Source organism: Hypoxylon trugodes (genome assembly GCF_022578975.1).
Source record: "Hypoxylon trugodes strain CBS 135444 unplaced genomic scaffold F4822scaffold_7, whole genome shotgun sequence".
NCBI classification, from domain to species: domain Eukaryota; kingdom Fungi; phylum Ascomycota; class Sordariomycetes; order Xylariales; family Hypoxylaceae; genus Hypoxylon; species Hypoxylon trugodes.
This window is the reverse complement of record NW_026250022.1, coordinates 2250125-2269896: the sequence shown is the minus strand read 5'-3', so window position 1 is coordinate 2269896 and position 19772 is coordinate 2250125. Positions and strand designations below refer to the sequence as shown.

At 46.6% G+C, this 19772-nt stretch overlaps 4 protein-coding genes across 4 annotated transcripts; 2 read left to right on the top strand and 2 right to left on the bottom strand.

Annotated features, from left to right (window-relative positions):
* Positions 1-4632: 4632 nt before the first annotated feature.
* F4822DRAFT_431618 (uncharacterized protein) lies at positions 4633-6556 on the bottom strand (the record flags this gene model as incomplete). The annotated part of the gene is made up of 8 exons (XM_051461503.1): positions 4633-5171; positions 5242-5309; positions 5366-5748; positions 5812-5879; positions 5932-5968; positions 6020-6201; positions 6262-6397; positions 6467-6556. 8 exons carry the CDS (start codon positions 6554-6556, stop codon positions 4633-4635), a joined length of 1503 nt encoding a protein of 500 aa, XP_051312524.1.
* Positions 6557-9790: 3234 nt separating this feature from the next.
* On the top strand, positions 9791-11286 carry F4822DRAFT_325537 (Brix-domain-containing protein). The gene is made up of 3 exons (XM_051455544.1): positions 9791-9992; positions 10053-10136; positions 10202-11286. Exons 1-3 carry the CDS (start codon positions 9979-9981, stop codon positions 11067-11069), a joined length of 966 nt encoding a protein of 321 aa, XP_051312523.1. The 5' UTR covers positions 9791-9978; the 3' UTR covers positions 11070-11286.
* Positions 11155-11892, bottom strand: F4822DRAFT_325545 (uncharacterized protein). Its single transcript, XM_051455545.1, has 2 exons — positions 11522-11892; positions 11155-11459 (listed from the first exon to the last, which is right to left on the bottom strand). Exons 1-2 carry the CDS (start codon positions 11644-11646, stop codon positions 11240-11242), a joined length of 345 nt encoding a protein of 114 aa, XP_051312522.1. The 5' UTR covers positions 11647-11892; the 3' UTR covers positions 11155-11239.
* Positions 11893-15152: 3260 nt separating this feature from the next.
* F4822DRAFT_325513 (DUF1765-domain-containing protein) lies at positions 15153-19076 on the top strand. Its single transcript, XM_051455543.1, has 2 exons — positions 15153-17914; positions 17964-19076. The coding sequence occupies exons 1-2, from the start codon at positions 15357-15359 to the stop codon at positions 19048-19050; spliced, it is 3645 nt and encodes a 1214-aa protein (XP_051312521.1). The 5' UTR covers positions 15153-15356; the 3' UTR covers positions 19051-19076.
* Positions 19077-19772: the final 696 nt, after the last annotated feature.

The following is a 19772-nucleotide window of genomic DNA, read 5'->3' as shown; positions in this document are numbered from 1 at the left end:
TACCATCCGCTCCGACGACACAGCGGATAGTTGTTCAAATGATTGCTAGAATAGTCTACGTAAAATATACCTTGCCCCTCCACGCCTTCGAGAGCAAACATTTCCGCATATCTAGAAAGCTTGGCTTACCTACCTTGGTAGTTTCTTGAACATCACCGACCTCGGATGAAGCTGTGCTGAGCCGCTACACCAATGCTTACGTCATATTCTCAAGCCGCGACGTCATGACACTATATTCGAATCCTCGCGTGCTCTCGATCGTCTACATATTGAATACTAGCGGTATAAGGGCATCACTCTAATGGCACTCGTAATCAAAAGGAAGAAATAACACGACAAACTACAGAAAAGAAGGATGGTTTAGATGTAAAATACCAGATATCATGATTTGCCCCCTCTGGAAGGGGCTCGGTCCAAAGGTCTTAGGTGTTTACGGCTTTTTCTTCACTCCTCTCCATCAAGCTTGTACACATCTATCTTTTCATTCATTCGCCTTCAGGGACTACATTTATCGTCGACTCGATAGATTTTAGACCAGTCGACGGGCTAGAAGAAGCAATCCATCTAAATATACCCATCGATTGCAAGATCCTAAAGTTATTTACGTGTCTATATGGCAACTTGGATGTCATATTGATTTTATGGTTTCCAATTAGTAATGGAAGTGATCAATGCTTTCCACAGCTCGATTCAACACAAGATAAACCCAATGGTATCAACTGCTGTTTTTTAGTTGGGTACCTAGGTTTTTAGCTACCTATTTACGCGCCCAGACAGCTGATTTGCACTTAGATAAGACTGCTTGCTATGAAAATACAGGCAGGCACGCTGGTGCCAGATAGGTGGGTGGACAGGGGACTACGGGCACAGGGTCCAATGAGCAGTTGTACGCGTCTAACTGTTACTTGTTATGGTAATAATTAGGCTACCTGGCCAATGAGAATGAAGGTTTCAACGCTCTTTCCTACAGACGTGGTTTCCTACCTAGGTACCTAGAGATACCCTAATTCCCTGTCTACTTTTGTGTGCCTAGATGTTTGCTAGCCCCTTGACTTTCCTATCTACCACCTAGTAAATTATTTTTGTAGTTTTATAAGTGTGGGATATCACTACAATCCAGCAATTATCTAGGAGCCAAAGGAAGGAACAACCTTCCCAATTTTCGAGTTGACGTACCGTGGAATAAATCCCTTGTACTGGTTTACTCCCTTCTTCCTTTCCATTTGACTTCACCAAAATTTCTACAAATCCTCCCATCAACATACTCTTTTTACCCTCTCATCTTATATCTCTTCCATTAACCACCATCATCATCCAAATCCAAAGCACAACGCTCGAACATCATCTCGACCAGACAAGATATTTTATTTGGTAATTTATCTTCTCTTCTGTGTTCTACGTTTCGCTAGAGACGAGACAGACTTTCTCTACTTCTCTTCCTTACTTTTTTCCTCCTTCCCAGTAGAGGATATCTTCTACCAATTTCTACCATTAACAACCAAATCTTTCCCCTAAACAATACACATCCTATTCATACTCCTCATCGCTTCTTTTCCTACTCTACACAATTGGCTGAACGTACCTAAGTAGGTACCTACCTAGGTATGGATAACATCATATGCCTCGGACGGCCAGAAAAAAAACACCAAAATTTCGAGTTGTGCTCGTTGCCCACCCATCTACACTGCATCACCCCTCCATAGTAGCTGTTTGACCTACCTAGGCGCGTTCCTACGTTCCTGCCTACGTACCAATTGCCTGAAAAAATCAGCAACCCGAAGCACACTTTTAATTCAAACACAATTTTTTTTTAATTCTCAATTTCTTCTCATTCATCTCTCTACTCTTCATCCTCTCCAACCTTTACCTTTTCTTCTCCCTTCACCTTTCTCTCCTCTTACTATTACTTCTTCGACTCTTCTTTCTACACCTTTTCTACTCTCTTGCCATCCTCTCCTATTTCATCTTTTCTACTTCACCTTTTCAACAGCCATACCCCTCTACCACTTCTCTCTAACACCAATTTCCTTTGCTTCACTCGTCCCCGACCATTCTATTTTTCATCCCACTCCTCCCCTTTCACCTGTCCTCCTTCTCTCACCTTCCTTCCTTCACCTTTTCCTCTCGTCCCCAACCATTCTACTTGTCTCACCGCCCACCAGTGGCAGTACTATATAACATTTTCCTCTTTGCTGTTCCAATTCCCCTTCACCTTTCTCTACTTCCCTACAACCTTCACAGCCATTCTTCCAACTCGCCTACCCAACATTCCTACCATTTATTCTTCGCTCCTTATATCTCCTACTTACCTTTACCTTTCCCCCAAAACACATCTTCTCCCACCAAAATAATTTTAATCTTGTTGCCCTTCGTCCTCTTGTCCTCTACCTCTACCTCTCCCCCTTCTTCCACACCTTCATCTTCTTCCTACCACTTCTCATCATAATTCCTCCCATCTTCATTTTCTTTCTCTTCACCATCAACACCATTCTTCTTTTCTCTTTGTATTTAATTTTATTTCACTCCCTCGGGTAAGTACCCGGCTCGTCTCCCAACATCAGCCACTTAACAGTCTTCGTCAACGCCTTTTAATCAAAATCCATATCCTTTTCTTCCATATTACCTTCACAGCATACATCCTACCCCTCCAGGATCATTTCTTCCTCGCTTATTGGGCCAATTCAACCGTTACTCGTTCGTACTATTGGCCTAGTGGCACATTTTCGATCTCATTTTCAACTTCGTTCCTAACGAAATCTTAGACATACATCCGACATGCCACTTGTGTTTAATGAGTAAGCGTGGGGCCTAATTCCCGGTTCCAAACCATGCCAAAGATGAGCTTCCTCCTCCCTTTCCCCCAAATCATCACTTCATAGGCTACCACATGGGCTAACATTTATCTCATCACAGGTACCTCTCTATCCCCTTGAGCGCCATCAGATGACAGATTCCCAGTCTTAGATTTGTCCATTTGATGTTCAAGAATCTTTTCCTTAAGCAGTTGTTTCAGGAAAAGACTCGACGCATTTATCTCTTATCAATTGAATTCAAAGCAGTGGAAATATCTTGTCTTTTGTCGCTCAAGGGGATCGGCGTGGGGGGCTTCTATCCCCCTCGGGCTACCCGGTTGTAGGAGTGGCGGGGCCTCCCGGGACTGTCAGGAGCATTCGAGTATCCGATGCACTGGTAACTCATGGCAGTTTTCCTGACGTCTACCATGACGATCGGATGCCCAACCAAGTCATCCATGGATCCCTCTGGATTGGCGAGGATTGGATGGCAAGTCGTGTGTCGTTGTGGTTGACCCAGGTTGTCTCCCTGGTTTTGTTAAACTCCTTCACACGCCCGGCAATTGCGTAGCCTGGTTCTCCACAACACCCTCTTCCTAGATGGCCGGTGGTATTCGCGACACCACCGTGAGGACAGACTAGTAGTGCATTGGTCTCCTCTAGCCGTCTATACCGGGGCGGTCCGGTGAGGGACTTGTATTCTACTCATTGAGCTGTGGTCTCACTCGTGTATACCTCAAGTTCCTCGGCGGGTTGTTCATATTCTATCTATTGGGCTGCCGTTCCTCTCAGGTATACCTTGGGTGCCCTAACGGATCGTCTCGGACCTTGTAGATATGCTGCGCGGGGCATACTGCTTTGGGAAGGTTCTCGCGCGCCCCTCTTCGACTGACACACGAAGAGTCCCGGGGGCAGCCTTCGCGTTGCCCTGTCTGGATGACCCACTTTCCACGCCGAGGGCGAGCACGTTGTGGACTCGTCCGGAGCTCCCGCTAGCGCTCGAGTGCTATATTTGGAGCGGACATTTTCATGTTCGTCTCCGGCATATGTTCCTCGCGCCGGCAGAGGCACGTCCACCGTGGGCTGCTGACGCGGCTTGTACGGGACGTTAAAGAACAAACATCCCCAGGCTCAAGGGTGCGTCGGACTTGAGTGCTGGTTTCCCCCCCTTCCCCCCTTCCCCCTTTCTTTTATATTTCCTTTGTATTTCTTTTGTCTTTCCTTTGTCTATCTCTCTCTCGTATATCTCTAGTCTTCTTCTCTCTCTTTTCTCCTGTATTTCTTCTTCTATTTCCTTTGTCTTTCCTTATTTTTTCCCCCTCACCCCCCATGTATTTCTCTCCTTTTTCTATTATGTATTTTCCTCTATTATTTCCTTTGTCTTTCTTTTGTACTTTTTTCATTTTTTTTTCATATGCATGTATCCCTCCCCCCTAACTTTGGATTGGTGCTTCGGCGCCCTAACTGACCAGCTCGCAGATCCCCCTCCCTAGGGTTGGTCCTTTTGGATAGATCCTTGAGTACTTGCACTCTAAACTATAATTTTTGGAACCTCTCTCCTCTGGAGAATACTTTTTTTTTTTTCGTCATGCTCAGCACTTTATGTGGTGACATGAAGAAATCCTGGGTAAGTATCTTACTACTCGTAGGTAGGACTTACTTAATGTTATTCTAGGCATTCTCTCTCCAACACCCACTCTATCATTCTACAAATCACGCAAGCCCAAAAGCGACCCCATCATGAAGGGAAAAGAAGTCTATAAAGATCGAAGTAGCTAGCTAGCTAAATAACAAACCCAACGAATCCGACACCCCGACTCCCCACCAGCAGCCCTCATTCCTACCGCAGTTCTCGTTCACTCGTATACGCGGCCGACTTATACGCGCCCTCGTATGGTTGCGGCGGTTGTTGCGACTGCTGCTGTTGTTCGGGGATGCTCATACCACGCCACGCGCCACCGTGCTTCGACAGCGTCATCTTGCGAGTCGGTCGACCGTCTTCGTCCTCATCGCTGCTGCTGTTATTGGTCTTGCGGTCGCGGTTGTTGTTCGAGATGGCGACTCCTACGTTGAGAAGCTCGACATCGCTGCCGCTGCGCCCGTGTCGGTCGTTGGCTTGCGCGGTGGGATCGGCTGGGCCCTCGCTCAACACCGACCATTCCTGCTTGACGCTGATCTTGTTCCGCGAGTTGGGGCCTAAGCGGTTGCCCGAGGAGTTTGGGCCGAAACTGCCGAAGGTAGAGTCGATGGTGGCGCGGGTTGTACCGAAGATCTTGGGAAGAGCGATACTGAAGAGGGATCGGACTGCCGGCATGCACGCGCAGATAATTCCTACAGGTACCTCAATCGTGGACCAGTATCCAGTCTCGACGTAATCCTCTGTACGTGGATTAGAATCGCTGTCGGGGTGGAAATTTGGAAATTTTGGAGTTAGGGAAAATCGACTTACGTGTGAGATTCTGCGTGGTACCGAATCGGATAAGGGAGTAAAGACGGACAATGCTGACAATAGTGATGCTATATCAATTGTTAGCGAGTTTCCTTTGGCCCGAAGAACCATGTAAACCACTTACAAGAAACCGACAGCAAACATAGCAATAATTTGGAGTCTCTTCCTCAATGACAATGACAGGTGGAATAATTCGGGAAGCGGGAGGACGATAACAGCGAGATCCAATGCAATGTTGATGGCAGCAGCGGACCAACCCAACACGTTAATGCTAATGCACTTCGCCTCGAATTCGCCATCCCAAAATTTCCAGGCGCCGGATATCGGGTTGCATTGGAAGATCAGAAGTAAGTCGTAAGTGAGCATGTAAAGCAAGTTGATGCCAATTAGGACATATGTGACGATACGGAACGACCGCTTCGGGAAGACCTTCAAGTAGAAGAAAAGAATGGAGACCTTGGTCAGGGCCAGGGATGAGATGTATATGACCTCGTCGAAATAGTATAGCTATTCACCCCGTTTGGTAAGAATTTTATCAATCTTAAGCGAACGGCAGAAAAAGGGACTTACCCGTAGGAGCTCAGTAATATGGTCATGAGGCACAAACCACATATCCAAACCGAGTCCATTCTGAGTCACTTCGAAGCATTAGCATAGGCATTTTCGTTAGGGTTGATCTGGAAAGCTTACGAGGTATGGAGATGACTGCGAGGGCGATCGCGAGACACTATCGACCGTTAGAAAGGGGGACCTTCGAATCACGTTGATGCCGACATACTATAACCACACACATAACCGAATCATCGTGGCCCCAATTGTGCGGTCCCATAAACCTCGCCATGCATCGTAATGTGAAAGCCAGCAGTCCGAGCGCTCCAAATACAATAGCAAGAATCCAAACAAGGGCGGTTCTGTCTTCGCCTTCCACGCCGCATGTTTCGAATGAGAATTTCTTAGTACCTAGTATCGTGTAAGTTAGCTAAAAGGAGAGACTGGATGAATCCTGGGATCCCAGCCTACCTAATTGGTCGCGAATCGAGCAGCTTGCTGTGACACATTCGGTGATTTGGGCTTGAAGTAACTCATTGGTGCAAATACAAGTAGTATTGCTGATTGTACAGGACGAGTTGGCGATCGACGCGACCATACATTTTAACTACGCAAGTCTTAGCTAGCCATTTCTTCGCCGGCGCCTTGTCCAGTAGATAGCTTCCGCAATACTTACACCACAAGCGGGAGCTCCCGTTACGTTGAGAGCGGCCAGCGCGGGTTGCAATGCACTGAGGCATAGTATCAACAATGAGAGTAGCCGCATCCTGCCGATCGTGAACGTAAAATTCAAGATAATAGGGGGGGAGATAAACGAATGACACCACAGAACCACCAAAGCAGCAGGTGGGAAGTTTTAAAGAAGGGAAACCCCAGACTTAGTATATCAGGAAAAGGGAAGACTAATCCCTCACCACGTTTTTTTTGTATACTAGTCAACAACGGGGGAGACCGTCCAGGAAGATGAGACTAGGACATCAAAGGACCACAGCGCGCCGATCCCTTCTACCGGTGCCTCTATCGTCTCTACAATCTCGTGTTTAACATGTAAAAGAATTCCTCAATGCAACGCTGGGGACCCAGCCTTGTGGGACAGTGACCCCGGCCCGCAGAGACCGTCGACATCTCCAGGCTGGTGTGACAGCTAAAGTATAGCTAAGCTCAAAATCGGCAATCTGCCGGTGGCTTTAATTCCGTGATCAAGCCCTGGTTTTCCCAGTTTGGAGAGCTGGGCATCAACTAAGATGTCCAAGCACGGCCTAGCTTCTGGACCTGCCGAATCAGGAGATTTCGCCCCCAGATCTCAAGATATTCCATTAAGATAAAGGGGAGTTGCTGACGTACTTGGAATTCGGCGGTTCGGTGTTACTGTGTTCCCCATGTAACTTGAGACTAGACGGTGTCTGGAACGAGATCTCGAGTGTTTGAAGTAACATCGTGGCGCCCAGACTCGGTTCGCCCAAGCTTCTGGAAACATTTTTTCCTCTCTTCCCCTTTTGGTTACTTTATGTAAATGACCTTGTTATGCTGGGGAAGTTCGACAGGGGCTAATTGACAGCAATCTTGGTTGGAATGTCGCTCATCTTCTATAGCCTTAAGCATATCAATGCAACCTGCGCTACCGATCAATATCCCTTCGATAATAAGCCAATTTATTGCTGTATTGTTGCATAGTTGCTCGCCAGCCTGCAACTTCATTGGTATGACACATCAAATCATCTCAAAAGTAATAGACCATTGACAAGTTGGCATAAAATTTTATGCGGCTCAAAGCTGGTTCCTGACCAATGTCAACATTAGTATAGCGTATGTGGAACCGAACTGGAGGCGAGGTGCCGTAAATGGTTATTGTCCCCGTGATGATTTTGTAAATGCTTCTGGTGATTTGCTGGCGGCGAGCCTCTAACCCGATGTGAATAAAGCCGCGTGCCGGCCTTGGGACGGTGTAATAAAATCGACGCTCTAGTGCAGTCCACTCCGGTAGTTGCATTACATTCCGGTCTGCTTGCACCTCGAGCCCCCGGATGGATAGTATCCACATCTAGTTCCAATACCAGGGGAACGTTGCTTGTAAGATTTTGGCAGCAGCCTGGCGTTTCAAGCCAAATCGTCTAAAGCCCGCCTCACTTCGCTAAAGTATCTAAGTAATTCCGCAGCCCTTTAACAAGCGAAAGGCCGCCGTCGATTCTTAGTCTGCCGTTACTGATTGTGTTTCTATTCTGCATAGCACCACAGACATTGACAGCGTGAGAGTAGCCCCACGGTTGTCTTCTTCTGGATTCCCGTGTGTTTAGTCAAGTAACGGTCATCACAACTTCATCTCATTCCTAAGCACTAACCACGAGACGGCGCGTCTTAGTTTCACGGAAACCCATAAAATTCTCAAAACGTCGTCGGTGGCGCTCTATGACACATGGTTAGCTTACGAGTTTCTAGTGAAGCAAGTTCAACGGCACTTAGAAACACCTTGAGTTCCATTAATTACTACTATCGCGGCATCTTCTTTACCCTAGTTCCTGGTTATTTTCCACGTTGCTGGAGCATAGATGTCCACAATTTCTTGCGCTCCGTCGCCCTAATCAAGTTAGACGCATCGCAACATAACCAGATCAATTATAAGCAGAAATTGCATTTCCGGCCAAGCAAGATGCGGTTCAACGGAGAATAGTAGATATTTCGAAGCTTGTCGGATACATGTAAGCTGTAGCTCAATCCTACTTCAGCGTGGAAACATATAATTCAGATGCATCCGTGCACAAGACAATTTCGCTAATGTTCGGTCGTATGGATTGAAGCTTTGAACAACGACTTCGAGGTACGCTTTGAGGCACATCGCGATGGTGCGCGAATTAATTCGCCAAGGCCCTATTAGCACTCGATGTGCCTTCTACGACGGAAACACTCGTAATCATCACATCGCAGAGAATTTCGCTGAAGTAGAAGTTTTCTAGCTGGGTTGTTGCTGATTATAAGCGAAGCAATGAGGTCCGCTAAGTATGACCATTGTGGGCCGTTTTACCGATTCCTCTAGTTCTGCGGCCGTAGTAGACAGCGGCCGTATGATTGACTGGCGTCACTGGGGCAAATTGAAACCCAGCAACATTTTGGCAACCGTGAAAGTAGTTTTCGAAAAGCGATAAAAATATCGCCATAAAGTTTGAAAACGAAAGCGAAATGTCGAGTCTGGGTTGGTGATCGCTGTTGATTTCTTGATTCCGATCGTTCAATTGAACGAATCCACGGGAGTACCGTCGGGCAAACCGCCAGAAATTATCATCATAGTATTGTGGACGACTAACACGGCCCGCCTTTAGGGACAATCTAGGCGTAGAGCCAGACATGAGACCGTCTTCCGACTAGTTGAATGTAAGGGTCTTCTGAAAATATCATGGCGTTTCCCGCCAACTCTAAGGACAACACGCTCCATATTGGGAACCTGTTTTCGCGTTCCGGTTCATCACCAAACAAGTCGCTCTACTAGGAATGTAGTATTTCGACGTGAGAGGAACGGGCTCAATCCCTCATACGTTTCCTGTACAGGAGCGCTTGAAAAATACATTTCGATAGGATGCCGGGTACGCTGCTAATTGTGGGAACACCCGCATCGTGATAATGTATTGACTAAATCAACTAATAGTGGATGAACCGATCACTATGGTATCAGACCATATTCTTTAGGAAAATCGCATGGTCGTCGAACTTAGGAAAGTCAGAAGATATAATTGAAATGAGTTATTTGTCTGGTGGGTGGCTATCGTATATTAATTCTGTTAACGGACCTGAGTTGGGGTTCCGGATTGATAGAATTAACTATCCCTGGCGTATCAACCATTATATAGGCATATTAGAGTTGAAAATTTGGAAGGGATAACATCAAGGATAAACCGGATATATATAGAGATATAAGGTTAAATTAAAGCTAGAACGGACGTCTTGGAAGTCACGATGCACGCGAGATTTCTTATCGTTGACGCCGCTTTCTCACACGGCTGCAGCACGGGTGCCAGCTGCGCCGTAAATTGGCACTAGAGGCGCTATAACGCTACACCGCCTGCCTAATATCTCATATTCTCCACCTAAAAACTAGTTCTGCCGTCCTGAAAATTTCCTAGGCCCCTCTAACCAGAACGTAATTCCATGCGACATCATTAATGAGGATAAAAGTTCTCGATTAAAGAAGTAATCAAGATGTTGAGACAAATGTATGCGATACCCATGCTCAATTAAATTATCATCACACAATACTAATTGAATTCATCTAGAAAACCACGAAACGCTCGCTCCAAACGAGCTCTCGAGAAGAAAGCTCCAAAGGTCGTCGAGAACCCGAAGACAGCTCTTTTCCTGTGCGTTTTCCTATCTCAAAATCAAGGCGCATGAGTTATTTTTAGAGAACTAATGGATAGTTTAGCCGTGGAACAAGCTGTTCGCAAGTTATACAAGATGCCTTAACCGATCTCTACTCTCTACGACAACCGCTCGCTAAGAAGTTCACAAAGAAGAACGCTATTCACCCGTTCGAAGATCCCGCTTCTCTCGAATTTTTCAGCGAGAAGAATGACACTTCGTTACTCGTATTCGGAAGCAGCTCCAAGAAGCGCCCTCACACGTTGACATTAGCGCGCACATTCTCCGGCAAGATACTCGACATGCTCGAGCTACATCTAGACCCAGAGAGCTACCGACGAATCTCGCAATTCAAGGGCCGCAAGTTTGCTGTTGGGCTGCGACCAATGATGTTATTCTCGGGTACCGCATTTGAGAGCCCCGTTGCCAACGAGTATACAATAGTCAAGAGCATGTTGATCGACCTATTCAAGGGCGACACGTCGAGTGATAAGATTGATGTTGAGGGTCTACAATACATCGTTTCTGTTACCGCCGAAGAACCTGTGGGTGACGGTGATGCTGTGAAGCCTGCTATTCACTTGCGCATCTACCTCATATCGACTAAGCGTAGCGGCCAACGGCTCCCCCGTGTTGAAGTTGAGGAGATGGGCCCTCGCATGGACTTCCGCGTCGGTAGAATGCAAGAACCCGACGAGGCAGTATTAAGGGAGGCCATGAAGACACCCAGGGTTGGCGAGGAAAAGATCAAGAAGAACGTTACGACCGATACGATAGGTGACAAGATCGGTCGCATTCACCTTGGTAGACAAGACTTGAGCGAACTCCAGACGAGGAAGATGAAGGGTCTTAAGCGAAGTCGGGATTTGGAGGATGAGCAAATGGTAGATGCGTCTGTTGACGAGGATACATTGAAACGTCAGAAGAAATGATTGCCTATCAGTTAGTAGCAGGTGCGCATGGGTTGGCGTATTGGTTGATTTATGGGTTTTGCTATTGGTACATGACTTATGGAGTCGGGAGTTTTCGCCCGTGATAACCACCTAGGTACACCAACAACGTTCATCCTTTGGACCGCAACTCTGTTCATCACACTTCTTGCCTACTTTTGTTCCGATTTGTACTGTAAATACGACTTCCCTACAACTTTCCGGCCTTCATTGTCCCCGGAAATCCACTCTTCTGGTCTGAAGAGATCGAACATGCCAACCTTATCTAACAGTGGCAGAGTTGCGCGCATCGCTTCTTCCAAGGCCGCAGTCATTGCTGTATCTCCAGCCTTATGCGCTTCATTATATGCGCGAATATTGATGAGTAGAGCACTGCGAAATTGAAGTTTAGTCAATTAGATCATCACCAGGTAGTTATGAACAGAAATACATACCCAACAGTCCCCGTTTGCACTTTGCTCCCGTCTGGAAGCGTTATCTGGGGCATCTCAACTCCAATTGTGGCGGAATTGAGAGCTGCGAGCTTGCTGCCTTGGTCGGCATCGGTGTTATTTGCCATGGCGATCAAGATTTTACGAATTATATGGATAGCTGAAATATTACGCGGTGGATGAGTGTTTAAGGGAGTGGTTTTTGATGCGCTAGACAATTGAATTCCAAGATACTTCAATGAGCTTTCCTATATCTATTAATACGCTGTCGTTTGTACTACTAGTTATCCTCCGTGGGTTAGCACAACTTTGGGGTATCGTTCGCCCTTTTATATTCACAGATATTCTATATCTATTTAGCTCCACGAAACTGGTAATCCTGGAAGTTTGAGTTATAAATCGAGTGGGATTGCACCACTTTTTGAAGTTGTTGGTCGATGGTCCGGGATAATCGGCCAATTGCCGGTTACCCGAAAAGCCGACCCCGAATGCCCGAACTTTCGGAGCCGGAATCTCACGTGGCTTACGGTACGAATAGCTCAACCTCAGACATTTCATATCGTATGACGATTATTTGCCTCGGGAACGGGATAGCCCGATACATGACTCACTTTAAATATGAATTTCCGGATCATCTCGAAGTTTTGGATGAAAAACTACGTTTTACCGATGGTATGGAAATGATTCAGATTCATCGGAGATTTTACTCGCGACAAATGCACAAATCACCGGGGAAATTTTATAGACATATGATATCACACAATCACAGACTGAAACATATCGAACTTGGACCTACCTATACTGTGTTTACGGCTGTACCGAGCACAGGAGGGTGATACAATTGTGATTTCGAATATATCGACGACTGATAGCCTACGCTTGAATGACTGGCCTTTTTGGAATATCGGAAGACATTCGGCAATAGCTAATATATTATGACTGAGGAGCACTTGGAATGATTATGATCAATAATGGAAATCCAGGATAACTGGTTGGTTGCAAGAGACACTCAATTTCTTGTTGTGGCTTGGGCTATTGGTCATATAGGATTTTAACTTTTCTGTAGGTAATATCGAGACCGGCTCTATTGACAATATCATGATACACAACGATACTGGAATATTACCAGTCATTGGCTATGTTTCAATGAAGAATTTAACTGTTATGGCAGTGGCTTGCTTAGAACAAGTTTTGGAGGGGTAAGGAGGGGGGCATATTGAGGACGGCCGTGTTTAGCCATTCTGTTGGCCATCATGTTTCATTGCTAACCATAATGCATTAGCACATTTGCCTTGAGGAAGAAGACAATAACTTAGTTCTTGGTAACGTCCTCATGACCTAAGTAGTCGTTTTTATACCATCTTTAACCATTATGAAGTGTTTTGAATTGACGGTGTATTACCTAGGTAATTTCTAAATATGGGGTCTATAATTAAACCCTTGCTTTTATGTACCGTCACGTCATACCGGTCCGTGCTTTGTCGGAAATCAAAATCCCATCTGTCCATCCTCCTGCGTTATCGATAGCACTTCTGAGGTTTCACAATAAGTTGTCACTCAGCAAACATTCCTCTTTCTTTTTCTTCACCATTGAGAATCCCCCGACGCTTGTGAAAGCGTGATATTGTTTGCTTCGATGGCGAGTTAATATAAATCATGTGATTCTATCAAAATCATCTGTTCCCTCGGACTTTTGTGGCCTCATATCTGGATATAGTTGACCAGCTATCGAGGTTCATTTAGAGATAGCGCCTAATTTGGCCAACGGCTGCGCTGTACTAAGCCAAGATAGGTCAACGCCAAGTTCAGCTTGCCGTAGCATTAGCTCCGAACAGATAGGGGTAATTTCGAGAGTCATTGTGATTCTATCGCCATTGATGTGAGTCGGCGCATATAATACAAAATAGGTATTATTACACGGCAGAGAGAATGACTAGATAGAGTGGCTAACTTCCCTCGATGTTGTTTTTTGTCTACGTAAGAGGTAGGTGTTTAAGGTTATGGTACACCGTTGCAAGGATTAGATGCTGAAAAACGAAAGGGGGAAGGGAAGGATTAAGCTTACATTAGGTTGCTGATGCATCTGATCGAACTAGACTAGACTACATTAAAAAAGAAGTTCGCGATATCCCTTATCTACTTCTAAGTACCTACCGACCTATATATGTACCTAGGAGCGTGGCTTACATAGTTCCAGTAACACGACAGGACTAGATATCGTGCCGAAGCGGGTGGTTCAAATCAATAGCTCAACTTTCTGCAGGTTTCAGATCGGAAAACTGTTATAAATCTACTTAAGCACGTCTTTTGTGAAAAGTTAGGGATCCTCGTTCTAACAGGCCAAGCATCTAAAGTTCTCAACTGTTTTCTATTTCTTCTCGTTCTCCGCAACTCCGCAGATAACTTGCATTGGGTTCTCGGGCCACGAATATTGATTCATTGTTGCAGCAGAAGCAAAAATGCCTACTGCAATACATACGCCCGCTTTGTCCTGGCCGCGTCTATTGGAGTATCCTTGTTTATGGGCAAGCACGCGTGCCGATCTCTATGAAATGCCTACGTGTATCGGTTGGACTTTGACATGCATCTAGCGGACGGTCTTTTCGGGGGTGAGCAAGAAGTACAGGCATTTGACAACATCATTATGACCACCAATTCGTAAAGAAAAGTCCTATTGAGTAAAATATTATTAAGCTTTATAATTGCCTATGATGTGAATGTGCATTGACCTGCAGGCCTAGGTAGGTACAAATACGTATGAGTGTGAAGAAAAACGTGGGGAGAGGGTATTAACATCTCAAATATAGGGGAGGTAGGAAGGACCCCTAAGCCGGGGAATAAGTCGATCATAAGTACTGTTTAGTTCTTGATCACCTGAATTATTATGCATGTAGGCTTATACAATACCAAGTGGGTACTTAGAAACCTGGGTAATGGGTACATGTACATAAATTGGATTTGTTGGCTGATCTGTAGTGCGCCTGCAGTTACGCCTCGGCTGAGTCGCCTTATTACCACCTTATTACCATAATGACAGTAGGACTGCAGGTGCACTATAACGAATGCCTGTAGCGACCGCTAGACTGCCACGGTTAGCTGCCATCGCTACCACCTAACGGGCGGCGTTGCTTCCCTTAACCACTAGCGCCACGACCTCTAAAGTTAATTGGTACCTAGATAGGTAGGCTGGCAGGTACCTACCTGCCTACAGTTTGGATCCGTGGACCGCCTAAGACTTAGAAGCTTGGAAGGACCTGGGGCGTGCAGGTCAGCTTTGAAACACCAATTTACAATTTACTAACTGGGACCCCATCCGCCGCTTCTTGAATTTTCATCCTTTTCAACTCGACCACATTCGTTTGTGTCGTTGTATGCTATTATTTCCTTTTACTTGATTCCTGTCTTCGGTAACATAGCATTCGGACTATAAGGAAAAAAGAGAGTACTTTTTATTTCAATTTCCAATTATCAATTACGAAGTATATCCTAGGCGGGGGGATTTATCGTACTTTTTTTTTTCTTGTCCTGCATCAGATAACCTAATGACTTGAGGTGACATCGTCGAATTGAACCTTGAGAATCGGCGCACCCACGGTGTGCCCCCCTCCCTCGTCGCGTTCAAGCCCACTGTCACAGTCCACAGTCCACTGTTCACTGTTCACTGTCAGAAAACCCCATATCTCTTTTAAGAAAAAAACAGAGTTACAAGCCTCCCCCTTTCGATCGCCAGGGCGACCGACAAAAGGGAAGATCTACTAACAGATCTGTCCATTGATTGTCATTTCATCTGGCCTCAGCTGGACTGGTCCACTGGGGCTGCAAAGACACTTGCCATGAAATGAGTGGCCCAACCCTGACTGTAACGGCCCTGCCAACCGCAGAGTCCACACAGTCATTTCCCTCCTCCAGTCATTCTCCTTCGCGTTCCCGTTCCTCCACAGATCTACTTTCCGGCCCCGAGAGCTTTCGAACCCAATCGCCTTTAGCTGCCTCTTCGCACAACCGATCGTCAAGCGCCGTAAGCCTCCCTAGCTTACCAACCTTCGATGTACCTTCCTTCGATTTCGGCACCGATTTCGACACCACCTTCTCCTTTTCCAATGACTTGTTGAAGGGTAGTACCAATGAGAAGCCCACCGCCGTTAACGACGAGAATAATATGGCTGGCCCTGAGCCAAGGATAAGCAAAACTGGGAAAAGGAGGACGCCGATGAGCCGACCGCAATCATGGATGCCATCTCTGCACATTGCAGAGAACGCCGACGATGTAATGGATAAGGACCCCATAAAAAGCGAGGACGCTAGCAACCCCAAGTTCTTGAATCCGAACCCGCAAGAAACATACAGAACTGTCTCCGATTCGCTCGCATCTTTGGCCAAGCGCTCGTGGATACCTGGGTCGCGCTCACCTTCACCTGGCGAGAAGAAAAATGAGAGCGAAGCTGCGCCTGAAGGACGTTTAGGTCGTGAGCGGTCTGCTAGTAACAGCTCCATCATGAAACTCAGAAGGTCGTCACGGAAACGTCCCATCTCCCCCGCTGGCAGTGACAGCAGCAAGTCTACTACCGAATCTCTTGGTAAGATTGGTAGTTATCTTAACAGGTTCAAGCAACGGCAACCGGGTATACTAGCAAAGGGGAAAAATCATAACGATCGCGATAGTCCCGCTTCCTCGACAGCTAGTCTTGCCCCTCCGTCGACAGAGACCCGCCAATCGCACGCTTCCGAGACGAGCAACAGTACATTCCCGGAGGATAGTTTACTTCCTAAGATGCCACAGGCTCGAGATCCTCTTTGGTCTACATTCAAGGCCTTAGACTCCGATTCTCATAGATTCCAAACTAAGTCCACCGGCCTGAAGATAGGTATAGTCCGGGGCGTTCTGATGCCATTTTTGAGGAGCTATGCGAATCATTCGTCGAATAAGATGCTGCATTATGAAGACTTAGAACGAAGGGCCCTCATTTTGAACAAGTGGTGGGGTGGACTCTTGGAATTATTGGAAGCAAAGAACCAACCACCTATCCCAGGAGTTGATAAACCCATCCTATTTGAGGCTCTGACTGCACTCATGATGCGGCCGGAGTGGCGCCAGTGTACTATCAACTTCTGTCCCGTGGCGGATCGAACTCCGGCGGAACAACTCCGACGAAGCCGTACTAAATCAGCGTCCTCGCTCGACTCGACGGACTCTGCCTACATTGCCGACTCGGCGAAACATAATGTTAAAACTATGTTTATTACGAATCTTGTGGCGCAGGTGTCTCTTGTGGTGGATAAGCTCTCCATTCGACATGCTCCCTTGAGCCTGGTTAATTTTGCAGGAAAAGCTTGCGCTTACGCGTTTTTCTTTGCACCGGGGATCGCCGATATGCTCGTGCGACTCTGGGAACTAAGCCCGGATCGACTGCGTCGAGTTGCAGATGGGTTTGGTCTGCCACGAGATAGTCAAGGTGAGAGTAATGACATCGTTACACTCTTCCCTCATTGCGTGGAAAAGCTGGGATGGACATCGACTAGGGCTCTGTCTTATTCGCTTAGACAAGATGTGGTGTTACCCTTAACTTCGTCTAAGATTGCATGGCGAGGACCATGGGTATCTAGATGGGTAGGACGGGACACTGACTTGTTCTTCATATTTTGCAAGTATTATTATATACTAGCTGAGGAATTCATGCCCAAGGGGTTGCCATTTGTTGAGAAAGCCCGTGCTCCAGGTTTCGTTCTGGTTAATGCTCAGGTATTAACTATCTTGGATTCAACCGTTCATCGTCAGGCAGCTCTTGAGGCTAGCATAATGGGTCCTCCCCTTGCGGACGCGGCCCACGGCGCTGATGCAACTGCTATGGCCTTACCAATTCCCCTAAACAACAACATCATGAAAGGAATGAGTGAGAATCGGCTTGTAGTACTACTAAAGGATCTGCTTTCTAGTGTATCCGTACTTCACGTTGACGCACGACACACGTTCGCCGAATCATTCATAGGCGTTATGAAAGCCGCAGCAAAACGGACTTCACAATTCGACCATGGTGCCTGCTTCACCATCTGCGACTTTCTGGAAGAATCGTTAGTGGTTTATGATGAGTTCATGGACATTCACAAAGCCGACGCAGCGTATGTCGATTGGCCATTCTGGTTTGAAGTGTGTAAAAAGATATCGGAGTCCAACAATACGATGTCCGAAATTCGAGTTCTTTCCCTCATATTCTCGATTTGGGAAACTATTGCGAATGATCAATCGCGCAAAGAGAAGGTGTGTCTAGAGTGGCTCCTCACGGAGGAAACTTTCAACAAACTGTTCAACAACTGGTGTCCCATGGTTAGAGCGTACTACATGCGATTGTTATGTTGGAGAATCTGTAGGGACGCTGGCAGTGCGAACAGTTCAGACGCGTAAGTGCTCACGAAAAAGACGTATTTTTACTATGCTAACTTTCTGCAGCGAAATCTTCCTCGTCGTTTACTCGCGTCTCAAGACTGTATGGTCACATTATCTCTGGTTGAAGCATGTGTCTGAGGAGCAGGGTAAATTCCCACCGTCGACCGCGCCTTCGTTTCCCACCCCCGGCAAACGATTCATGATCATTCGTACTGAGATACCTGTGGCACAACCTGGGCTTATGATGAGCTTTGATTCTTCAACTCCATTATCACCACACAGTGATCCGGCGACAACCCCGGCAACCGACTTTGAGTCCATGGACACCGTCGATGCTGAACCAAGCTTCCAAAAGAAGAGAGGGAGCCTTCTAGGGAAACTTTTCTCATTTACTGGCAGTTCTGCCAACGATCTCGAAGCCGTTAGGCGGGAGACCGCCGCGTCACGTATCCGCCCAAATTTACCACCAAAGGGACCAATTGATTCTAGTCCAACCGGTTCTGACTCAGACAGCATGGGCTCATCGCCTACATACGAAGCTTTGCAATATGTCTTCAAATTCACGCTGTCTTGGAATGCTGCTGGTACCATGTCTCCGCCGAATCGCATTCTTACTCGACCGCGTCTCCCGAGCCCCGCGCAATCCTGGGTTACTGCAAAAGGTAGGACCGGTAGTCCACCACCTCCCGCGGCCGGCCGACCAGCCCCAACTCGAGCAGTGTCTGGAAGTCCTAACCCCGGACTTGTTGATTCTGCAAAGAATGCCGATCCGTCCGAGGTCCCTTCACCAACTCATCGTATTCCTATGACGTTCGATCGCCGACAGAGTCTTGGTCAAATGAGCCCCATCGACAAGAGCAGTGATGACTTGCCGTTCCACAGCCCGGTGAGCACTGTTAGCAGAAACAGGGACGGCGCAATAGTCCAAAGTCCTGTTTCTCTCTTGCAGGAACCTATTATTATGCCAGCCGAACCAAAAGGTGTATTTGCTACGGGTGCAAAATACGCTGGTCGAGCTCTGGCCGAATGGAGTCTTGTCGTTGCCGAGTGCAATAGTTTTGTTGATCGAAGGAGAGAAGAGGGTGTTCTAGGTTTAAGTGATGTTGAGGTACCAGCTCTTGGAGTAGAGGGCTTTAGAAAGTTGGCATGATTCACTCCACAATATCAAATACCCCCACGAAAGGAGTTTTCAAAAACCTGGATTACATGCACGGCGTCATATTGCGAAATATTAGGTGGTCTTGTTCTTGTGGAATACGGACAAAAATCAACCAGATACCATACGGTGGAGTTCTGGAGTTGCTACTTTTCATTCGACATCTCGAATAATTACTGGAATCTCGCATATATGACTCGATATCCAAAAAAGGATCGGTGGCATTCACTTTTTTCTTGCATTTCAATAGTCTACCGGCGTTCTGAGGCGATCGCCACATTCGTGGCCAAGGAGATTTTTCACCCGAATTAGAGGATACCGCAACATACCCCATTCAGCCCACGCATTCAACAGGTCAGGAGGGCTGGAAAGCATCGGATTATATACATAACCTTCAAGGGGATGAACAAAACACCAGGGGGGCTTTTTACTTCGGAAGGGGGTTAGATAACTGGCGGATCCATATCCGTCAGTTTGCTTTTGCTACTTGCTTTCGCTATGGCTTGCGGCCATGTATTATTCTTCGAAAAAAATATTAGGTACATTTTTAACGCCCCCCGTTGTGAAGGACAGAGCCCGAAGACTCTACATGTTGGCTTGTATTATAGTATTTATAACTTGTACCATACCATTCCGCGAGCACGGATCAAAAATAATATCGTCGATGGTGGTTTCAATTTTTTTCGGCTCCAACGTTCGCCTCCTGTTGCTCTTGT